Source organism: Sus scrofa, chromosome 12 (genome assembly GCF_000003025.6).
Source record: "Sus scrofa isolate TJ Tabasco breed Duroc chromosome 12, Sscrofa11.1, whole genome shotgun sequence".
NCBI lineage: Eukaryota > Metazoa > Chordata > Mammalia > Artiodactyla > Suidae > Sus > Sus scrofa.
Genome location: NC_010454.4, coordinates 656,208 through 675,391, shown reverse-complemented (window position 1 = coordinate 675,391; position 19,184 = coordinate 656,208). Strand labels below are relative to the sequence as shown.

Sequence of the window (19,184 nt, the reverse complement as noted above, 5' to 3'; positions counted from 1 at the left end):
CTGTGTGCATTATGTTATCTTCTTGCTGTATTAAGGTCAGGGATTTATGAATTCTTGCACAGAATGAGTAGTTTGAATTACTGAGTTGAATATGTGACCAATATACAACGACTTTCTTTCTTTTTCTCATCTAATCCTTTGTGTTTAGTGACGGGAAAGAAGAAGTCCTTGTTTCCCAGCTGCTTTGCTTAGGTATCCTAGGGATACTTCCTTTAATGTACACTAGTCAGCACGGACAAATCTTGGGACTCATTTGTTTGTCACATTATCAATGGTCTATTTTGAATCCTAGACTTTTTTCTCTGACCTAAGATAAATTTTTGCAGTTTCTTTCTCCGTACAACCAAGCTGACTCAAGTTCTAGAAACAGAAGTTATTTTTAACACTATTCAAAATAGAGTAAAAATGAGGATAAATTTTCTATAGAAACATCGCATTGTGGGGCCTGAGAAATGTTTAAACAATGTTCGTCTGTTTTCACTGGCGTAGTAGATACGGTTTGTATATGCAGGAAAAGGTCTTTAAAACATGAAAGGGGGCTTCCCTGGTGGCCTAGCAGGTTCAGGATCCGGCATTGCCACTGCTGTGGCTCATGTTCGGTCCCTGGCCTGGGAGGTTCCACCTGCTGTGGGCGCAGCCAAAACCCCCCCCAAGAAACAAAAAAATAAGCAAGAATTCATTTTTCAGTCACTCGTGTTATTACATGTTATGCCATTTTATAAGGAAACCGGTGCTATTCCGTTTTCAGGGACCGATCGCAACTAAATGGCAGAGGTCCCTGTATTTGAACGTGGACACAAACATCTTGATGTCATTTCCTGTTGGTGAAAAGCGTTTCCTCCTAGGTGGTATCAGGACGAAACCGACATTGGAAGGACGGGGCCAGAGGGACCTCTGCGTCTATAACTCAGTTTCTTTACTGGGAACAGGTGTCCGGACAAGAGACCTTTGCCGTGTGACCTCACAGGAAGCAGCGACATGGCGGGTTCCTCTCCATTTAAGATGCGATTAGTTCACCTGGACCTGAAAGGCGCTCCGCCGAGGGTCTGCTACCTCTCGGAGGTGAGCGCCCCTCTTCTTCAGAGCGCCGCCTCTCTGGGTGTGGTTTTGAAGCTGTGAACCGTGTCCCGGGGCCGGCACCGGGAACGCAGCTGTGGACTCCGGGCTGGGACGCGGTGGTGGCAGCAGCACAGATTTCGAATTTTCCCCAGATGCCCTCACAAAACAGGCTGCAGCCAGGACAGCAAAGGGGAAAACAGGGGACAGGGGACACCCACAGCCGCTTCGCTGTGAGCAGAGTCACGTCTCCCAAAGAGACGTGACACGTTGGATCCGTGAGTGGACCTGGTTGAAAGACGGTCCTTGCAGTGTCATCGATGTGAAATGAGGTCCTGGGGGAGTGCTGCCGTCTTCATAAGGACAGCGAAATTCAGACACAGGGAAGGCGGTGTGGGGACACGGGGAGGTACCACGCGAGGACAGAGGCAGAGACAGTGGATGCAGCCACAAGCCCAGGAGGGCCACGGATGGCAGAAACCTCCCGAAGCGGGAGGGGCAGGGGGCTTCCCCATGCGCCTCAGAGGGAGCGCAGCCCTGCTGACACCTTCGTGCTGGACTTGTGCCTCCAGGACTGTGGGAGAACGAAGGCTTCCTTTCTGAAGCCCCCAGTGTGCGGTGACTTGTTATGGGGGCCACGGGAGAAAGCCAGGGGCTCTCAAACTAAAGTCGGTGTCAGGGATCTCGCTGAATTTCCAGATGCAGGCGGAGGGGCTGGACCACTGACAGCATAACGCCCACGTGGGGCCAGCGGCCGGGCTGCGGGGAGGAGCGGGAGGAGAAAGAGGAACTGCGACAGCGCCAAGACCAGGGGACCCAGAACAGGGCCCCGCAGGTAAGGGCTGTCAGAGGGAAACGGGGCCAGGTGTCTCTGGCTCCACCCCAAGGGCGCGTGCAGACAGGCCTCAAGGCACTCCACAGTTCCTTCCAGAAACTTCTTCAGAGGGGCGGAGCCCTACGCTAAGGACGCAGAAAGAATCCACACTGAGCTGGCAGGGACCTCGTGGGTGCAGGAGAGCGAAGGTCGGGCTCCTGGGGACGCGGGACCGAGTCCGTGGGAGTCGCTGCACCGAGTCCGAAAGTGCTGACCCTGCGTAACAGCAGCTCAAGAACCTGCTCTTGGAAACACAGGAAAACACATCTCACTTAAAAACGCACCACTAGATGGAGTTGCCATCGTGGCTCAGCAAAAACAAGCCTGACTAGCGTCCCTGAGGACACAGGTTTGATCCCTGACCTCGATCAGTGAGTTAAGAATCCGGCGTTGCCGTGAGCTGTGGTGTGGGTCGCAGACACGGCTCAGATCCCGCGTGGCTGTGGCTCTGGCGTAGGCCAGTGGCTACAGCTCCGACTCAACCCCTAGCCTGGGAACCTCCATATGCTGCGGGAGCAGCCCAAAAAATGCAAAAAAAAAAAGACGAAAACAAAAACAAAGACCAAAAAAAAAAAAAAAAAAAACCATTAGAGTTCCCTGGTGGTGCCATGGGTCAGACTCGGCATTGTCACTGGTGTGGTCCGGGAACTGCTACCTGCCGCGGGTGAGGCCAAAACCAACAATGACAATAAAAACAGAATGAGAGCAGAGAAGTAAGGAAGTGGTAGAAGCTACAGAAGAACAGCACGAATCAGAAATAGAAAAGCCCAGAAGCGTGACAGCCCCATCGAGGAGGTTGTGAAAAGACTGCCTCCAGAACTCGGGTGAGTGAAAGAGTCAGACATTAAGACGAAACCAGAAAAAGAACAGAAGCGAACAGACACCATGGACAGCAGACACACGGAGAGCAGCCACCACGGAGGGAGCAGTAATGGGAAATAGCGGGCAGAGAAGAAAACGTCGGGTGTGACGAGGTGAAAGCATTGTGACAAAGGGGCAGCTGCACATCAGTCACAGAGCGAGCACCCAGCTCATTACCGCTGCTGCCGACAGCCCGCCCAGCCTCGGGTCCAGACACAGGTTCTTATTCCCCCTGGGGGCGCCCTCAGGCCGGGCTTAGCCTGCCAGCCACCCACAGCACCAAGGATGCCTCCACCCCCAACACAAGTGCCAGAGAGGCCGACAGCTACGGGGAGCCCAGGGGCGAAACTGCCAAGAAAACTCGAAGACCCGGTAACTGTTAGGTGCCCTTGGTGCGCGTGTGCAGCCCGGGTTCCAATTTGCCATCGCTCAGCCATCACCCACTTTCTGAATTTCCCCAGCGCGTTCTCCTTCCACCCAGCACGCTTCACAACGTCCCCGAGTTCGTGGGGAGCAGCCTTTGACGGCAACATCAGCAAGAGGGCTGCAGCCACCCAAGCCGCGCGGCCCTTGTCTGGAGGCGGGCTGCTCTTCTGAGCACCTGCAGGGAGCCCCTCCCTTAGCGCCCACCCGGCCAGGGTGCCGGGCCAGGAGGAAGTCTGCTGTCTGTGGACGGTAGACGGGGGACTCGCCCTCCAGTCCTGGAGGACAGGACCCCGTGTCCTTTGAGATGCGGGCTGAGAAAGACATGGGGGACCGGGGGCGGGGCGCATGAGCACAGTGGGACAGCCTCCCGCGTTCACCACCGACCCTCGCCCCAGCCCCGCTCCCGAAGGTCCCGGTTGAGGGGCTGGCGACCCAGCTTGCCCAGCCCCCTCCCAGCTGCGGCACCAGACAGCTGCTGCTGTCCCGTGGCGGGCGTCCCCGCCCTCTTGTGTCAGGTGAACGGTCACCACGCTAGAGTTGGATGCGGCGTCACACAGCGCACGAGTTCCAGGGGGCCAGTTCCCGGGAGAGATCCAGACGGGTTCTGTCCCCCTCGGCCAGAAGGACGGGTCTGGGCCGCGCGTCTGTGGCCTGCGGTTCAGGCGCTCACTCGACGCGTCCGTCTCCTCCAGGTCTTCCCCCTGTTCCGAGCCCTGGGCGCCAACGGCCTCCTCGTCGAGTATGAAGACATGTTTCCCTACGGGGGCCGCCTGGGGCTGCTGAGGGCCAAGCACGCCTACAGGTACCCGTGCCGCCCAGCAGGGCGCCCCGGCGGAGCCGAAGGGGTGTGCGGGCCGGGTGGGTGGGGGATGGCGCGAGCGGGACAGCCCTCTGGTGACGTGCACGTCTTTCCTCGTACAAAGAAAGCATGTTCGCTGCAGGGAAGGTGGACTCGTTTAAAAGAGAAACTAAGCATTGACCACGAGCCCCACGAGGAAGCGCTGAAAGCGGCAAGTGGGTGGCGGACCCTTTGACAGGTGTCACGTGGGGGAAGGGGCTGCTCTTAAAGCCGCAGGTGGGATCCTCGCCGGGAAAGTGAGGTCAAGGGCAGAGGGTCAGAGTCAGTGAAGTCAGACTGGGTGCTCACTGCCCACCCGGCCTGCCTTTAAATTATGGGTGGGCAGTGCCCCTCGTGGCTCAGCAGTTTACGAACCTGACTGGCATCCATGAGGAGGGGGGTTCCATCCCTGGCCTCGCTCAGTGGGTGAAGGATCCGGCGTTGCCGTGAGCTCTGGTGGAGGTCGCAGACGTGGCTCAGATCTGGCGTTGCTGTGGCTCTGGCGTAGGCTGGCGGCTATAGCTCCGAGTAGACCCCTAGCCTGGGAACCTCCATATGCCGCTGGTGCAGCCCCCAAAAGACAAAAAGACCAAATAAATAAATAAAGAAAGAAGAAGAGGGGACCTTTACCTAATCAATGCATTTATAGACCTGGTGAGCCCTAGAGAGGTTCAAACGCACACAGAAACAGCCTCAGGATGGAGCCCTCAGGGGCCTCCCCAACGGGGGAGCTCGGGGCAGGGACCCTCAGGTGGGCGCGGGCAGTGTCCTCATGAGGGCTCGATGCATTTGCAGGTCGGGGTGCTGCCCCCCGGATGTCACTGCCCCCGACCTTGACTCTTCCTCCGTCTGTGCTCTGTGGTGGCGTCACCAGCTGCTTCTATAAAGGGCCAGACAGTAGATGTTTCAGGCTGCGCAGCCCAGCTGGCCTCTTAGAACCATTTGTGGGGCCGGAGTTTCCACGGGCGATAGTGACGAGTGGGCACAGCTGCGTCCCAACAACACCCTCGTTGTGGACCCTGCAGGATGAATTGCACACGACTTTCCCAGCTCACGAACAGTCTCTCCTTGGTTTTTCTCGACAATTTGACGATACAGAAACCCTTCTTAGGTCGTGGGCTGTGCAAAAGCAGGCAGGAAGTTTGCCTTCAGGCCAGTCTTGCCACCCTTGCTCTAGAATATGATTCTTTGTGTGGCCCAGTTTCTTGTAAAATGTCCTGAGCCTCTTGTAGGGTTTGGGTCACAGTCACTGGTAAGAAGCAAACCATTAACTTGGGGACATAGCAGCATGGCTGTCCTGAGTTCTCGGGGGGGGGGGTCTTCCCTGCAGACTTAACAATACCTGCTGGGCTCTTCGGAGTCAGACGCTGCTAGTTTCCTCAGCAGAGGCCCCCAGGAACCCGAGGCGGGCGGGAGAGCGGGGGGCGGGGGGGAGGCGCTGAACCTCTCCGGGGGGGTCTCTGTCTCCAGCCCCTCCGAAATCAAAGAGATCCTGCGTCTGGCCACCCTGAACGAGCTGGAGGTCATCCCCCTGGTGCAGACGTTCGGACACATGGAGGTAAGCGGGATGGGTGAAGCGACCTGGTGCCCAGGTGCCCGGTGGGGAGGCAGGTTCGGGGCCGGCACGGGCAGGGCAGGGCAGGGCGCAGCCCGTGCTCAGCCGAGGAGCTCGGAGCTCCAGGGAGGAGAGGGGAGAGCAGATGGAGGTGCCTGCTTTCCACGGGGCCACTGGACGGGTGGCTTTCCTTTTCAGTGTGCTTCATCCAAGCACTACTGTGCCAGTGAAGTGGAGCAGGAAGAAAATGCGCCTTCTGGAGTTCCCTAGTGGTGCAGTGGGTTAAGGACCCAGCATTGTCCCTGTAGCGGTTCGGGTCCCTGCCAGGGCATGGGTTCGATCCCTGGCCTAGGAAGTAATGCATGCCACGAGCACAGCCCAAAAAAAAAGTAGAGAAAATGTACCTTCTGTTTTCTCTTTTTCTCACCAAATATTGAAAGTATTTTCCTGAGCTGTGTTAGAACAGAATCTGTTTCCTTGCCTTCATCCCGCTGAGGGTTTGATGAGCTTCTTCATGTTTATGAAATTTGTGGCATCTCTTCGTGTTTTTTTTTTTTTAATTTTTTGTCTTTTATCTTTTTTAGGGCTGCACCCGCGGCATATGGAGGTTCCCAGGCTAGGGGTCAAATCGGAGCTGTAGCTTCCAGCCTCCACCGCAGCCACAGCAACGAGGGATCCGAGTTGTGTCTGCGACCTACACCACCGCTCACAGTAACACTAGATCCTTCACCCACTGAGCGGGACCAGGGATCGAACCCACATCCTCAGGGATGCTCGCTGGGTTTGTTAACCACTGAGCCACGACGGGAACTCCACTTCTTCGTGTTTTTTCCCACCCCCTTGTCTCCGTCCGGGACCCCCTCTGCTCACGTGGTCTCGAGGCTGTTCATCTTCCACCTTTTCAAGGTCACTCAGACTGAATAATTTCTGTTGGTTTTTGTTCCAGTCACTGACTTTCTCTTCTGACATTTCAAGTCTGCTGAGCCCATTGAATGGATTTTTTATTTCCCTAATTGTAAATAGTTCCTTTTAATTCTAGGCACATGTTCATAATAGTTACTTTAAAATGATTGTCCCTTAAATCCAACCATCTGGGCCCGCTTGGCATCAGTTTCCATAGACTTGTTTTGTCTCTGAGCCTGGGTCTTTCTAGTTATTGCATGTCTCATAATGTTTGGTTGAAAACTGGACGTTTCAGATTACGTGTTATAGCAAATCTGACTTTTTTCCCTGGGGGCGATCATAAGTTGCCCGGATTTAACGTCTCCCCAGCTGTGTGTGGCCGCTGTTGCCTCTGTTGGCTTTTTATTCTTGTTTCTATTTTCCACCTGGTTCCCTTGGGGTCCCTCTTCCGTCTTCACAGCTGGTGGCCTACCAGGGTTTGGGCAGCGGTTGTGCCGCAGGGGCTGGGGGCTGCGTAAGAGTTCAGCCGGTTCTCCGTCCACCAGCTTCTGCTTCCTGCCCAGCGCTCTGGGCCCCCGCGTGTGCGAGGGGAATGTGTGTCACCTCTGTGGCCCTCTGGGGACCACAGAATTCACAACAGGTTGCCACTTTGCTGATGGCTCCCCAAGGCCCCGGGACACCTAGGCAGGAGCTGCAGGATGCCTGTTCCTATCCGAAGCCAGAGCAGCCTTACATGAACAGAGAGTTCCGTGCTTCTGGTTCACCTGCGGTTGGCCTCTGGAGCCCTGAGACGGTCGTTTCTGACAGTGGTTCCACGTTGTGCCTGTTTGGGGAGGAAGACTCGCCCGCCTAAGCCGGGGCGCTCCTCTGCTCTGAAGGGCACCTGCCCCTGTCCGTTTTCTCCCTCCGCCCCGGCGACTAGAAGGGAGAAGGGCTGCTGACCAGGCAGCCCCTCCGGGCCCAGGGTCGACCAGGCGCTGGGGCACAGGCCGCTCCCTGCCGTGTCCCCGCAGTTTGTGCTGAAGCACGAGGCGCTGGCTCACCTCCGAGAAGTGGCGCTTTTCCCCAACACTCTGAACCCCCACGAGGCGGAGTCGCTGGCGCTGGTCGCAGCCATGGTGGACCAGGTGATGGAGCTGCACCCGGGCGCCCGCTGGCTCCACGTCGGCTGTGACGAGGTGGGTGCCTCTCCGCTCCAACAGAAAAACAGCGCCCGGGTCGAGAGAGGCCGGCCGGCCGGCCGGGGAGATGTCCCCGCTGACGGGGGACCTGCGGGGCCGAGCAGGGCGCAGGGGGCGCGCGCTCCCATGGGTTTGGACGCGGGGCAGCAGCCGGCGGCCTGGTGGCGGCACTTGCGCGTCCTCCGGCCGGCGTGGCCGGGAGCTTGGGGCGGTGACTTTCTCCCAGCTGCACAGGTGCGGCTTTGGAAACAGTGCTTCGGGGCCGTGACGCACCAGCTGGAAGGGCGGCCGGGAGGGGGCGCCGGGGGGGCTCCCGTCCTAGAGAAACCCCACTTCAAAATCTCTTTTGCGCGTGCGCGGTAAAGTACACATAACGTGAAATCCAGCATCGTAACCACTTTAAAGTGACCAGCCCAGTAACTCGAGCCGGTCTCAGTCTGGTCCCGGGGGTGGACGCCCGGCCCCGCGCAGGAGTCCCGCTCCACGTGGGGCGTCTCCCTCGGCGCCCCTCCAGCTTCGTCCAGGCGGGGGCGCCGCCGCCCGGGGCCTGCCTGTAGCTGACCTTCCAGCGTGTGCGCCGGCCTCGTTGACCGTCTTCTGGGGCGGGTGCCTGGTTCTCCCACCTTCTGGCCGCTGTGCACAGGCTCCAGGGAGCCCTGAGTGGAGGTTTGGGTCTCCGCGCAGAAGCAACCTCCGTCGCCCTCTCCCCACAGCGCGCCCGCGGGTGAGAACCGGTGTTCCCCGGGCAAGCACACCTGTCTCCCCCAGGTGTACTACCTCGGAGAGGGCGAGACTTCCAGACGGTGGCTGCAGCAGGAGCCACACTCCAAAGCAGAGCTGTGTCTGTCCCACATGGAGGCGGTGGCCAGCCACGTGCGGGCCCGGCACCCTGCCACGACACCCCTGGTGTGGGACGACATGCTGCGAGACATCCCGGGGGACCAGCTGGCAGGTGGGCCGGGAGGTGGGCCGAGCTGGGGGCCAGGGGTCGGGTGGGAGGAAGCCCTGAGCCCCTGCAAAGAAGCCCCCAGCAGGTCCACACGCAGGCTTCTGACTCCAGATGATCCTGCTTCAGCCACCTTCAGTTTCTCACGTGGAGACACATTCCCCTAAAAGGCCTTCTGGCGCCTTCTTGCAAGGATGCAGTTGTGAGAGAACTGGCCCCAGGGGGCGTGGCTGGGAGGAGCAAGGCCGAGTGAGGGGCACAGCACCCCCCCCCCCGGGGCCTTGAGCGCATCCAGTGCTTCCAGGGCCTCAGCCCCATACACCTGCATGGCCAGCCCCACAGGGGCCTCGGCTGAGGCTCACACAGGCTGGTGGAGGGGAGCCCGGCCTGCCGGAGGCTCTGGGGAGAGACAGGGGGCTCACTGCCCTGCTTCTTTTTGGCCCAGGCGCCCTCCTGCAGCCCCTGCTCAAAGGGGGTCCTTGGGTGTTAACTGATGAACCGCAGTTAAGTCCAGTTAATGTCGTGTTCCCGGGGCTCGCCCCTGGCAGCTCCGGCAGTGTCAGTCACCTCCAAGGCTGGCTGGCTTTGTGGCTGCGGTGTTGGGTCTGTACTTAAAACCCATGTTACCGTGAGAAATGCGGGCGGGCGGGACGTGCCCTCACGGCCTCTCCCCCCAGCGTCGAGGCTGCCGCAGCTGGTGGAGCCCGTGCTCTGGGACTACGGGGCCGACCTGGACGTCCACGGCAAGGGTCAGTAAAGCGGAGCCAGGCGGTGGCGGGCTCCCTCCGGGTCGCTGCCTGGCCAGGCCTGGCGCCTCGGGCTTTGCGGCTGCACCGGTGACGCCTCTCGCTTCCTCGCCCAGCCCTCCTCATGGAGAAGTACCGCAAGAGCGGCTTTGCCTGGCTCTGGGCCGCCAGCGCCTTCAAGGGGGCCACGGGGGCGAACCAGGCCCTGACCCCCATCGAGCACCACCTCAGAAACCAGGTGCAGTGGCTGCAGGTGGCGGGCAGCGTGCCAGCAGACTCGCTGAGGGGCATTGTCCTGACTGGCTGGCAGAGGTGAGGCCACGCGGGCCCCAGGGATGCTCTTGGGGGTGCCCTGTCCTGGGAGGGTCAGAGCAGCTCCCAGTGCCCAGACACACCACCCTCCGGCGTGTCCAGCCTGGGCCTCTGTCCTTCTCGCCCTGAGGAGGGCGTGGGAAGAGCAGCCGCACTGCGCTCCGCTGAGGACATGCTACTCAGGTCCTGGGCACACGGGCCTCCTGGCTGCTCCTGTCTCTGCACGTTCACAACGCCCCCGCCCCCAAGCCAGGGCCACACATCTCGCATTTGCAGCCTGGGAGGGGTGTGGACAGGCTAGCTTGTTCGGGGCTTTGTGCCATTTGAGAAGCAGAGCTGTGAGTAAACCCCTGGTCCTGGGCCAGGTCCTGGCCTCGGGTCCCGTCCTGAGGGGGAGGCCAGCTGGCCGTGACCCTGAGGGCAGGAGGCAGCTAGAGGCAGGGTCCCCACCCAGGCAAGTCCCTCTGAGTGGGGTCCCAGTGTGACTGCCAGCTGTATGCCCCTGAAGCCACGGAACCTTCCTGAAGCTGCTCTGCAGAAGCTTCTGGATCCCAGTCCCGTCTTGCAGTGGCTCCGAGCTGCTGAGGGCCCCCTCCTGCGGATTTAGGTACGACCACTTCTCTGTGCTGTGTGAGCTGCTGCCCGTGGGAGTCCCGTCCCTGGCCGTCTGTCTGCAGACGCTCCTACACGGTACGGCCCCTGCCCCTCCCAGGAAGCCGTGAGCCCGGGGTCGGGGCTGGACCGTGGTCTTTGAGCGGGGGCGGGGGGACGCATGCCCACAGCCTCAGCTCAGCTGCCCCCCACCCCAATGGCGGCTGGGTCTTCAAACCTAAAACTAAGACACAGGCCAGGAAGTTAGAGGGAGGGCCCCTCAGCATGGCGAAGCCACAGAAAAATTCCTTCTGGATGGGATGCTGAGAGGCTCCACCTGCACCGTATAAATATCCTGAATGCCCAGCTGCAGGCGCGGCTCCAGGGGGGCAGCTCCCCACTTCCGGTTCTCGTGGGAGCAACCAGGTGCGGGCAGAGGTGGGCAGGCGAGACCAGTAGGTGAGGTCCCAGCGAGGCCCTGATTATGTTAACCGTGTGTGTTAAGCTGAGACCAGCGAGGAAGTTAGCGACTGTGTGTGTGGCGTTGGCGCAGAAGTGCGTCCAGGTGTTGAGGAAAGTCAGGCCTGAAAATAAACCCGTTTGTTGCCGAGCTGGGCTGGCGGGGGGGTGGAGCTGAGACGGTGGGGCGGCCGCCCATGGGCTGAGAGCGCCTCGGCCTCCCCGCTGGCCAGTGGAGCACCCACGCTGGCCTGGAGGTGCCTCCCTGCTCCCCGCAGGCCCCTCGAGCGGCCTGTCGCTCTCGAGGTCCCAAGGTGTGAGAAACCACAGTTGGCGATTCCTGGTAGCCCTGGCCAGCGGGCAGCTGGGCAGCCCAGGAAGGGCCGCCGCTCGTCCCGAGCCGTCTGGGCAGGTGTCTTCATGCAGCGGCACTGTCGGCGACCCGGTCCTACTTCTGTCTTCTGACTTTTAACAAGACAGACACGTTCTCTCCTGTCTGATGGGAGCGGGGGGCTGAGCCGTCCCTGAGGCCGGCGTGCGGGCGGCCGGGCCGTGGCCCGCAGTTTTCCAGATGCTCTGCCCACCTCCTCACCGCAAGGGCCAGGAGCTCCTCCTCCAGAGGCCCCTCCGACCCTCGTCTGTGTTGGGTTTCAGGAGGCTTTGCCGAGACCGTTAAAGCAAGAGTGGAGAGCTTTCTTGGGATTTGGAGCTTAGAAGTAACAGATTTCACGAGGTAACCCCCTCTCCCCAGCCCGCCCCCGCCTCCCCGCCACGTTCGCCTGTCCTCAGCCGGCTCTCTGCGCAGCGAGCGGGCCGGCTCCTTCCCCGGCAGCGACATCCTGGCCCTCGTCGCCCACGTCAGCCTCCACCTGTGCGGCTCCGTGGACGCGTTGCTGGAGAGGGACAGGTGAGGGACAGGGGAGGGGCAGGGGAGGGACGGGCGATGCAGTTAGACTGCCTGGGGGGCAACAGCTTTGAAAAGCTTCTTCCACCTTCTTCCACTGAGGGTGCCCTGAGGGCGCGGCTCGCCCAGCTGCGCGCTCTTTGCTGCCAGGTACGTGACCGGCTGGTTCAGCCCCTACCACCGCAGGCGGCGGCGCATCCACCCCGTCATGGTGCAGCACATCCAGCCCCGGGCGCTCAGGTACCCCCTCCCCCGCACCCGCCCCGGCTGCTGGCTGGCAGTTTTCTAGCCGAGCTTCCTGGGTGTCACAGCCGTGGATTCGTAGGCAACGCAGCTGATGCAGCCACGCCCTGGGTGTCAGAGAGGCGGGGGCCTTCCTGCCTGAAAGGCTCATGGTCACCAGGTACCCTGAGCAGGGTCTAGGGCTCCTCACAGAACCAGACCCAGACCTAGGGCTGACCCTGGCCCTGTGGTGGCCGGCCCCATGGGGACAGGGTCCCAGCAGCCGGTACTCTGTCCCCCTCTGAGTAAGAGGTGCGGCCGCTGCTGGCAGGTTCGTGCGCTGAAAGCCCGCCAGCCTGCAGGGAGGCGCCCTCCAGCCTCTCATTCACTCCCGACACCGGAGCTGCTGCTGATGGCCCTGATCCCCGGACGGGCGAACCGAGGCGCGGGACCTACTGCCCCGTGGGCGGGCTGGGGCTGCGGGCCGACCGGCTGCTGGCCCTCAGCCTCCTGTCCAGGTGGAGTGCCGTCGTGGGGGAGCTGGAAGCTGCCCTGAAGCGAGTCTTCTACCCGGACGCGGTGGAGGAGTGGCTGGAGGAGAACGTGCACCCCAGCCTGCAGCGGCTGCAGGCGCTGCTGCAGGACCTCCACGAGGCGGCCAGCCCCAGGCCCGACTCGGGCCAAGACCCCTGAGCAAGGAGCGGGGGCAGGGGCGGTGAGCCGGCCGCCGGCCTTCCTGTCCCTGAGGCTGAGCCCGGACCGGGAGGCAGAGGCGCGGGCCTGTGCGCGGTCAGTGCAGACGACTGATTCCTTCAAGAGGAGAGTGGAAGCCAGAGGTCACGCCAGAGGAAACCGCAAAGTCCCTGTCAGCGCCCTGGCTCCGGCTGCTGGAGGTGGGCCCTCACGGTGGCCCGAGAAGCCGGCCCGAGGGAGGAGCGGGCCAAACACCCTCCCTCTGTTCTCCAAGCATCTCCCAGCCCGCGGCCAAACACCAGAAATCAATTACAGCAGTTCACGCCTTTATTTTATTTTACTTTTTTGGCCACACCTGCAGCATGCAGTCCCCAGGCCAGGGATTGAACCCACGCCGCAGCATTGACACCGGGTCCTTAACCCGCTCGGCTTTAAGGGAACTCAGGGATCCTGGTCTGTAAATGCTGCGGGAGGCTAGAGAAGCTCTGCCTACTTGGGGGCGGGGAGGGGCGAAGCCTGGCTGGGCCTGAGATGAGCCTTTTGCGGTCGTGGGGGAGGCCTCGGGAGGGGCAGCAGCACACTGGGCGGGTGGGCGGGCACCTTGGCATCCACTGAGCCCCAGCAGCTCGTGGGCAAGCACCTTCCTTCCTACCACAGGGGGTGTCCGGCCTGGCGAGGGATGGCGTGGGGAGCTGGGCAGGAGACGCAGGGATCCCGGGGGTCTGTGCACAGAGGTGACATCCGCAGCAGGACCTGCCTGACGCCCTCACTGCCGCCCTGGGACCCGGGGCTGAAGAGCGTCCTGGCCCAGCTCGGCCCTGGGCTTCATGCGTCCTGCCTTCCCCTTTCAGAGGTTAGCAGGTCGTCTGACTCCTGGAGGAGGCAGATGGGAGGCCAGAGGTGCTCCTGCTGTGGTTTGGCTCAGGGGGCAGAAGCGAACAGCAGGAACGGTGGAGGGTCCTGCCCCGGAGCTGCCAGGGCCAAGCCCGGAGCGGAGGCCGACTTGCGGGCAGCCCTCTGGGCCTGCTGAGGCACCGGAGCCGGGGGTCACAGCCAAGCTGGGGGTGTGCAGGGTCAGCTGTGGTCCCCAAGGATGTCGGCCTCACTGTCGCTGCTCTGGGACGGCTCCGCAGGACTCTCGAGGCGGTGCAGCTCCAGGAAAGTAGTGATGAGCCTGGCAATGGCCTCCACGTCACTGGTCCCGGCCGCCGAGGAGGAAGGGCAGGTCACTGTGGTGGACGTCCTGGCCCCCCGCCCCACAGCAGCCAGGGCACCACACGGGTCTGGTCCTGGGTCCTCTAGCTCCAGAGCCCCCACCTTCACCCAACGCCTGCCCAGCCCTCTGTCCCCTCTGCCCTGTGGGGTCTCCCAACATCCCCCAGCGGGTGCGGGCAGGCCTGCCCCGACCTCACCTCCCAGCTTCCCCCAGTCCTCTGCGCCCTGCCCGGCCGGCAGTCCCTTGCGAGGGCCACCTGACTGGTGGCAAGGGGCGTGGGCCCATCGAGCCGCCCGTCCCGGCTCACCCGCGGTGGCCCATGACGGCGCTCTGGGTGAGGGGGTGGGAGAAGCCCGTGGCAAAGCGAAGCACCACCACGTGGCCCTTCCCGAAGTAGCGGACCTTCTCCTCCTCCACGCTCACGTCCCGGATGTCGCTGAGCTGCACCACCACTGCGGGCGGGGGCGGGGGTCAGTGGCCACGCCCCCGCCCCCCCCCCCCCCCCCGCCCGCCCGCTGGCGGACCTTCCAGAGCCGCAACACGCCTGCCTCGAAGCAGAAAGCGCGTCACTCCAAGTCTGAGGCTGGGCCCCGGAGGAGGCTGAGACCCCGATCTCAGGTGTCACAGGATAGTGACCACAGTGCAGGGTCCCATGGCTGCTAGCGGACTTCCAGCCTGGTGAGAAGGCAGGCCCAGCAGCGCCCCCACCCCACCCCCGGCTGCAGTGAGACACCCCCCACCTAACTCGGGGCGGCTCAGGGTCGTCGCTGTCTCCCGCGTCATTTTCCTGGCCGCTGCAGGCGACCCTCCCGGTCTCTGGAGGCCGGTCACTGAGCTGGAGGCTGCCTGGCAACATCCTTTGGGCCAGCATATGCCTGGGCATGGACACTACCCTGGTCCCCAAGCAGCCAGCTGGACCCAGGCCACTGCCAGGCCTTGAGCCCGGTCCCTGCCGTGGCCCAGACACTGCCGCGCTCCAACCAGCCCCAGGTCAGCGCAGCCCTGGCCCACTGCGTGCCTCACCCTGCTCGTGGCCCGCTCTGCAGAGGGTCAGCAGCTTCCGGTACAAGCTGGACGTCTTCAGCACAACCTTCCCGGTGCTCTTGCTGAAGATGGCTTCCTAAGAGCCACCAGAAAGGGTCACCCCGCTGCTGGCCTGGATGCCCACTCACCGACTGCGTCCCCACCCTCACCAGGACAGACACGGAGGGCAGCCCCCCTTCCTGCCCATCCCAGCCAGAACCCCGAGCCGCTGAGCCTGAGCCCCGGCAGGTGGCCACTCCTCTCCGCGGAAGAGAAGAAAGCACAGTGGGCAAGGCCAGCCAACGATGGAGTGGAGGTTGGAGGTCAGAGGGCAACACTGGGCCAGGTGGCCCAGGGACACATGAACGGGGACAAAGGGGCAGTGGGCTGGCCCTTCCAGGACCTCCGGGAGAAGCACAGCCCAGAGGACTCCTTGGCTTAGGGATGCTGCAGACCAGCCACATCAGGGCCGGGTCCAGTGGGCTGCAAACCAGTACGCTGATGCCTCTGGGTGAGGGGCCGTGGACCCCGGGCCTGCCTTCCTGCTTTGATTCCCTCCGCAGGGCAGCCCGAGTGCCCGGGCGCCCTGCCCATGGGCCTCACCTGCCAGTCCTCCAGGTTCTGCACGGCCACGAACAGGCAGCCGGAGACGTAGAAGAGCTTCCAGCCCAGACTGTCTGGGGAGTGAACACCGGACAGCCCAGTGAGGGATGGCAGTGGGGGGCGAGGTGCCCCTCCCGGACACCTGGGGACCCGGCTGACCGCCCACACCTGCAAGGACAGCCCCTGCCACCATGGCCGCACCACATGGCGGACCCTCCGCTCTCCCCCGGGGTCTCCTGGAGCCGACAGTAGCGGCGCAGCGTGTGAGAGCGGGAAGGTGGGCATGCGCACAGGGACCATCCCTGCAAAGAACCCGAGGCGGATGTGAGCCTGCCTTTCTGAAGGCTGTTTTACGGCCAAAGAAAATGCTGGAGTGGGAGGACTGCCACCTGCAGGGGACACGCCAGCAGAGAGGTGGGGCCGCCTTGCACACCATCGAGAGGCAGGGGCGACGTGCCAAGCCGGGCCCTGGCGGGTCACACGCAGCAGCAGCCCCTCCTTTTCTCTAACTTCCCGTCAGTCAGCCGAGGAAGTTCCAGGGGCACATGACGCATCTCACCTCCACTGTAATACGCAGCAGCCAGGCCGATGGACGCGATTCCTGCAAGAAGGAAGCAGGCACCTTCCCAAAAGGCCACCACCAGCCCGGAACCCGCCTCCCCCCAGGACCCGAAGGCCCCGCCCATGGCCCGGGGATGGCTGAGGGCGCGGGGGTGAGACGACCACCAGGCTCAGAGGTGGAGACACGGCAGAGGAGGTCTGCTCAGGAGAACATTCTCCGCCAGTCACCGTGTTCACCAGACGTGTACGGGAGCCTCCAGAGTGGATGGACTCCCACCAACAGCACAGGGAGCGGAACTTTAAGACCAGACTGCAGACAAAGGCCCAGTCTGGCACGTGGGATGAAACTGGCAGGGTCCCTGGAAAGAAGCCAGAGCTGGGCTGTGGACGGCACAGGCACCGCCCTTCACACGTCAGCCCCAAGCAGCACACTACAGCTGCCCGGCAGATGCAGGGCCCTCTGAGGGGTATGACCTGGATGGAGGGGGGGGCCCTGGCATAAACCCTGTGCCTGGAATGGGTGTGTGAAAGCAAACAAAAGGGAAGTACAGGGACCTCAGAAGAGCATGCGGAGCATTAACCGGAAGCTATTAAATGGTTTAACAAAAAAAAAAGCCTAGACAGACACACATCATCTGTAAAAGCACAGACAGAACATAAAAGTCGGAAGAATTAAACAGCTGTTATGTCTTGGAGGAGTAGAAGCAGGGACAAGCTAACGTTCACCTTCATCCTTTTTGAAAGTTAAATTTTTAACTTGAGGGGAAAAGCGGACGTCCTTACCAACCAACAGGGACCAGGACCTGATGCCTGGAGCCCTTTTCAGATGGAGGCAGGAGCTGGTGCGTGTCTCCACCTGCATGTACATCCCAGAACGTGCTGCCACCTCTCTCAACAGGAGACGCGGGCTAGGGGAGAGCAGAGAGACAGCTGGAGCCCCGGAGCCGCTGCCCGCAGGCAGGCACCCAGCTCCTCTCTGGGAAGGCTCCAGAACCAGTCCGCCTGCTGACTGCAGTCTCTGCAGGCAGGCAGGTCACTTCATCCCCCAGAGACCCATTTTCTCTGTAAGGAAGGCCCTTCTCTGCTGAACTGTAATGGCTGCACTGTGGCTGCATCCCCTGCTCTGACCCGCAAAGCACCAACCACTTGATCACCCCCTGCCTCCTTCCTACCTGGAAACCCTCAGCCTCCAGCAGCCTTCAAGCTTCCGGCACCCTACCAGAACCTGTCAGAACGCCCTCATTTTCCTTTGCTGGCCTTTGAAAAAGGGAACTGAAAGTCTAATCATGGTTTGAGTCTGTACTGGCACTGACCGGAAAAAGTCAGCTCTGCAGGCTTCACCAGCTGCGGAGCCAACAGGCTGCACCCGGCAGAAGGTCCCGAGGTCCCTGAGCTCCGGCTGAATGAACGAGTCACCAAGGGGCGGGGGGCTTATCTTCCAGCGTGGAGGACGCTGCAGTGCGCTCGAAAAGCTGGCTCCAGGGACCCCGTTCTGGGTAGCTTTTCAGCTACTTCCTATAAAATTAAATCAAACGTTGGCAAGAAACAGCGGATTCACTGCACACAAACGAAGCCCATTCCTGGCCATCACTAGCCCCCTCCCCTGAGGAGCCTCCACGCGTTTCCGCTGCCCGCGGGGCGAGATCACGCGGGTCCCCGGCACGAGCCGCCCTGGACATGCCCCGCCTGACCCTTGCGGCCACCGCGCCCCCCCCCCCCCGCAAGCCCCCGCCCGCCGCCAGCACCCCGGGCCACCTACCAGGGCCCGGTCCCGAGACAGCACCGCCGGAGGCCCTCGGGCTGCGGGAGCCGCCCCCCAGCTCGCCCCGCACCCGCTCATACCGCGGCCACGGCCCCGGCGCCCACCACAGACACTGACCTGCGGGCGACGGCGCGCGGCAGGCGGGATCTCGGGGCCTGCGGACCCGCCAGGTACGGACTTCCGGGGCTGGGGGCGGGCCCGGCCCACTTCCGGGCGCGCGGGGGCGGATGGGACAACCGACTTCCGGGCCCGCGGGAGCGGGCGGCGGGGGCCCCCTTTCAGCCGCGCAGGTGCCGGTCCGGTGGCGGGTCCCGAGCGAGGTCGTTGCGGAGGGCGGATCCCGGCCGGCGGCGGCCGCGTGGTACAAGGGCCCAGGCCCCGACCTGAGGGCGTCTGGGGTGATAGGCTTTAAAAGGTCCGCAGCGGGAGGTGAAAGAGGTGTTTAGGATGACGAGAAAAACGTATAAAGTATTATTTCACCTAACAGCGGGTGTGTACGAACGTCATGGTAGATTCTGTGAGAACTTCAGTGAGAAACGTTGGAGCAGAACTAAGATAGATCACGGGGTTATTGTAAAATTGTAAACTTGCCCCTGTTCATCTGCAGTTTCCATGCAAACCCAGTAAGAATATCACCAGGCTAAAAAACTAAATCTAAGCAATTCTGGGAGTCCCGTCCTGGCTCAGCAGAAGTGAATCTGACTCATACCCATGAGGAGGCAGGTTCGATCCCTGGCCTCGCGCGGTGGGTTAAGGATCCCGCGTTGCCCATGAGCTGTGGTGTAGGTCGCAGATGTCTGGGATCTGGATCTGTTGCTGTGGCTGTGGTGTAGGCCGAGCTCCGATTTGATCCCTAGCCTGTGAACCTCCATATGTCGCAGTTGCAGCCCTAAAAGGACAAAAAAATAATAATGATAATAACAATTCTGCAAGACACTGTGGAGGAGGATAGGGGGAAACCAGAGACCCGTGACCCCGAAAAACTCAATGTAGCTGGGAAAACTCAACATTCCCATGTTGTGATGGCAGTTTTTCTGCTACTCAGAGACGTGCCCCAGAGTCTGGGAGGGAGGATTGTCGTAGGACAGTTTTCTCCAGAGAAACCCTGGAGTGGCTGATTAAGTGGCCGTCTTGCTCCACTCTCCACCCAGACACTCAGCACGAAGGTCCCCAGCAGGACCCTAACTTGCCTTTTTATTTCCCACCAGGCAGGGAAAGACCTCACCTGTTACAGGAGGGCCTCCACCAGACAGCTGCTGCCCACTTCAGTGGCCTCCAGAGTGGAGCAGTCAAGATGACCTGTGGAGTGCTGGAAGAACATTCTAGAGCCTGTATCCCTACTTATTTTTTCTTTTTACATCTGTTATGTGTTTTATAATTTATGTAAGATTGACATACCATGCACATGACCTTAAAAGGAAATACACGAGGGTGTGCCCAAGCATGTAAGCT

At 61.5% G+C, this 19,184-nt stretch overlaps 2 protein-coding genes and 1 long non-coding RNA gene across 27 annotated transcripts in view; 2 read left to right on the top strand and 1 right to left on the bottom strand.

Moving 5' to 3' along the window:
• Positions 1 to 12,897, top strand: part of HEXDC (hexosaminidase D) — a 15,459-nt gene extending 2,562 nt beyond the window's left edge. For 2 of the 13 annotated variants that reach the window (XM_021066344.1, XM_021066343.1), the window contains exons 3-14: positions 846 to 1,062; positions 3,910 to 4,019; positions 5,526 to 5,613; positions 7,527 to 7,691; positions 8,463 to 8,646; positions 9,318 to 9,389; positions 9,503 to 9,698; positions 10,207 to 10,388; positions 11,403 to 11,481; positions 11,554 to 11,655; positions 11,803 to 11,892; positions 12,381 to 12,897. In XM_021066344.1, the coding sequence (XP_020922003.1) occupies positions 979 to 1,062; positions 3,910 to 4,019; positions 5,526 to 5,613; positions 7,527 to 7,691; positions 8,463 to 8,646; positions 9,318 to 9,389; positions 9,503 to 9,698; positions 10,207 to 10,388; positions 11,403 to 11,481; positions 11,554 to 11,655; positions 11,803 to 11,892; positions 12,381 to 12,567 (1,539 nt within the window). In that variant the 5' untranslated portion in view covers positions 846 to 978 and the 3' untranslated portion in view covers positions 12,568 to 12,897. Of the gene's footprint in view, positions 1 to 845; positions 3,164 to 3,909; positions 4,020 to 5,525; positions 5,614 to 7,526; positions 7,692 to 8,462; positions 8,647 to 9,317; positions 9,390 to 9,502; positions 9,699 to 10,206; positions 10,389 to 11,402; positions 11,482 to 11,553; positions 11,656 to 11,802; positions 11,893 to 12,380 lie in introns of all 13 variants that reach the window. The other 11 variants (XM_021066339.1, XM_021066342.1, XM_005656869.3 and 8 more) reach the window with 8 other exon arrangements.
• On the bottom strand, positions 12,873 to 18,616 carry C12H17orf62 (chromosome 12 C17orf62 homolog). Of its 13 annotated transcripts, none has more exons than XR_002336909.1 (9): positions 17,850 to 17,953; positions 17,284 to 17,485; positions 16,754 to 16,878; positions 16,199 to 16,329; positions 15,799 to 16,010; positions 15,410 to 15,483; positions 14,807 to 14,903; positions 14,091 to 14,235; positions 12,873 to 13,762 (listed from the first exon to the last, which is right to left on the bottom strand). XR_002336909.1 is itself a non-coding variant. In XM_013989817.2 (8 exons), the coding sequence occupies exons 3-8, from the start codon at positions 16,836 to 16,838 to the stop codon at positions 13,642 to 13,644; spliced, it is 564 nt and encodes a 187-aa protein (XP_013845271.1). In that variant the 5' UTR covers positions 16,839 to 16,878; positions 17,284 to 17,485; positions 17,850 to 18,616; the 3' UTR covers positions 12,873 to 13,641. The 13 variants fall into 13 exon arrangements, 8 of the variants coding, with proteins under 8 accessions (XP_013845271.1, XP_020922011.1, XP_013845273.1 ...); XR_002336908.1 differs by having other exon boundaries at positions 15,969 to 16,010; positions 17,850 to 17,952; XR_001304362.2 differs by having other exon boundaries at positions 15,799 to 16,329; positions 17,850 to 17,954.
• On the top strand, positions 18,110 to 19,184 carry LOC102163795. The gene is made up of 2 exons (XR_002336913.1): positions 18,110 to 18,222; positions 18,941 to 19,184. It is a non-coding gene; the product is annotated as an uncharacterized LOC102163795 (long non-coding RNA).

Bases quoted from the DNA above. Each gene is read 5' to 3' on its own strand.
- C12H17orf62 (XM_021066350.1), bottom strand. From the start codon at position 15,709: ATGGTCCCTGTGCGCATGCCCACCTTCCCGCTCTCACACGCTGCGCCG. The intron at 14,904-15,409 runs GTGAGGCCCATG...GGTGGCTCTTAG, and splicing joins AGAACCTGGAGGACTGGCAG to GAAGCCATCTTCAGCAAGAG. The intron at 14,236-14,806 runs GTGAGGCACGCA...CCCCGCCCGCAG, and splicing joins CAGAGCGGGCCACGAGCAGG to TGGTGGTGCAGCTCAGCGAC.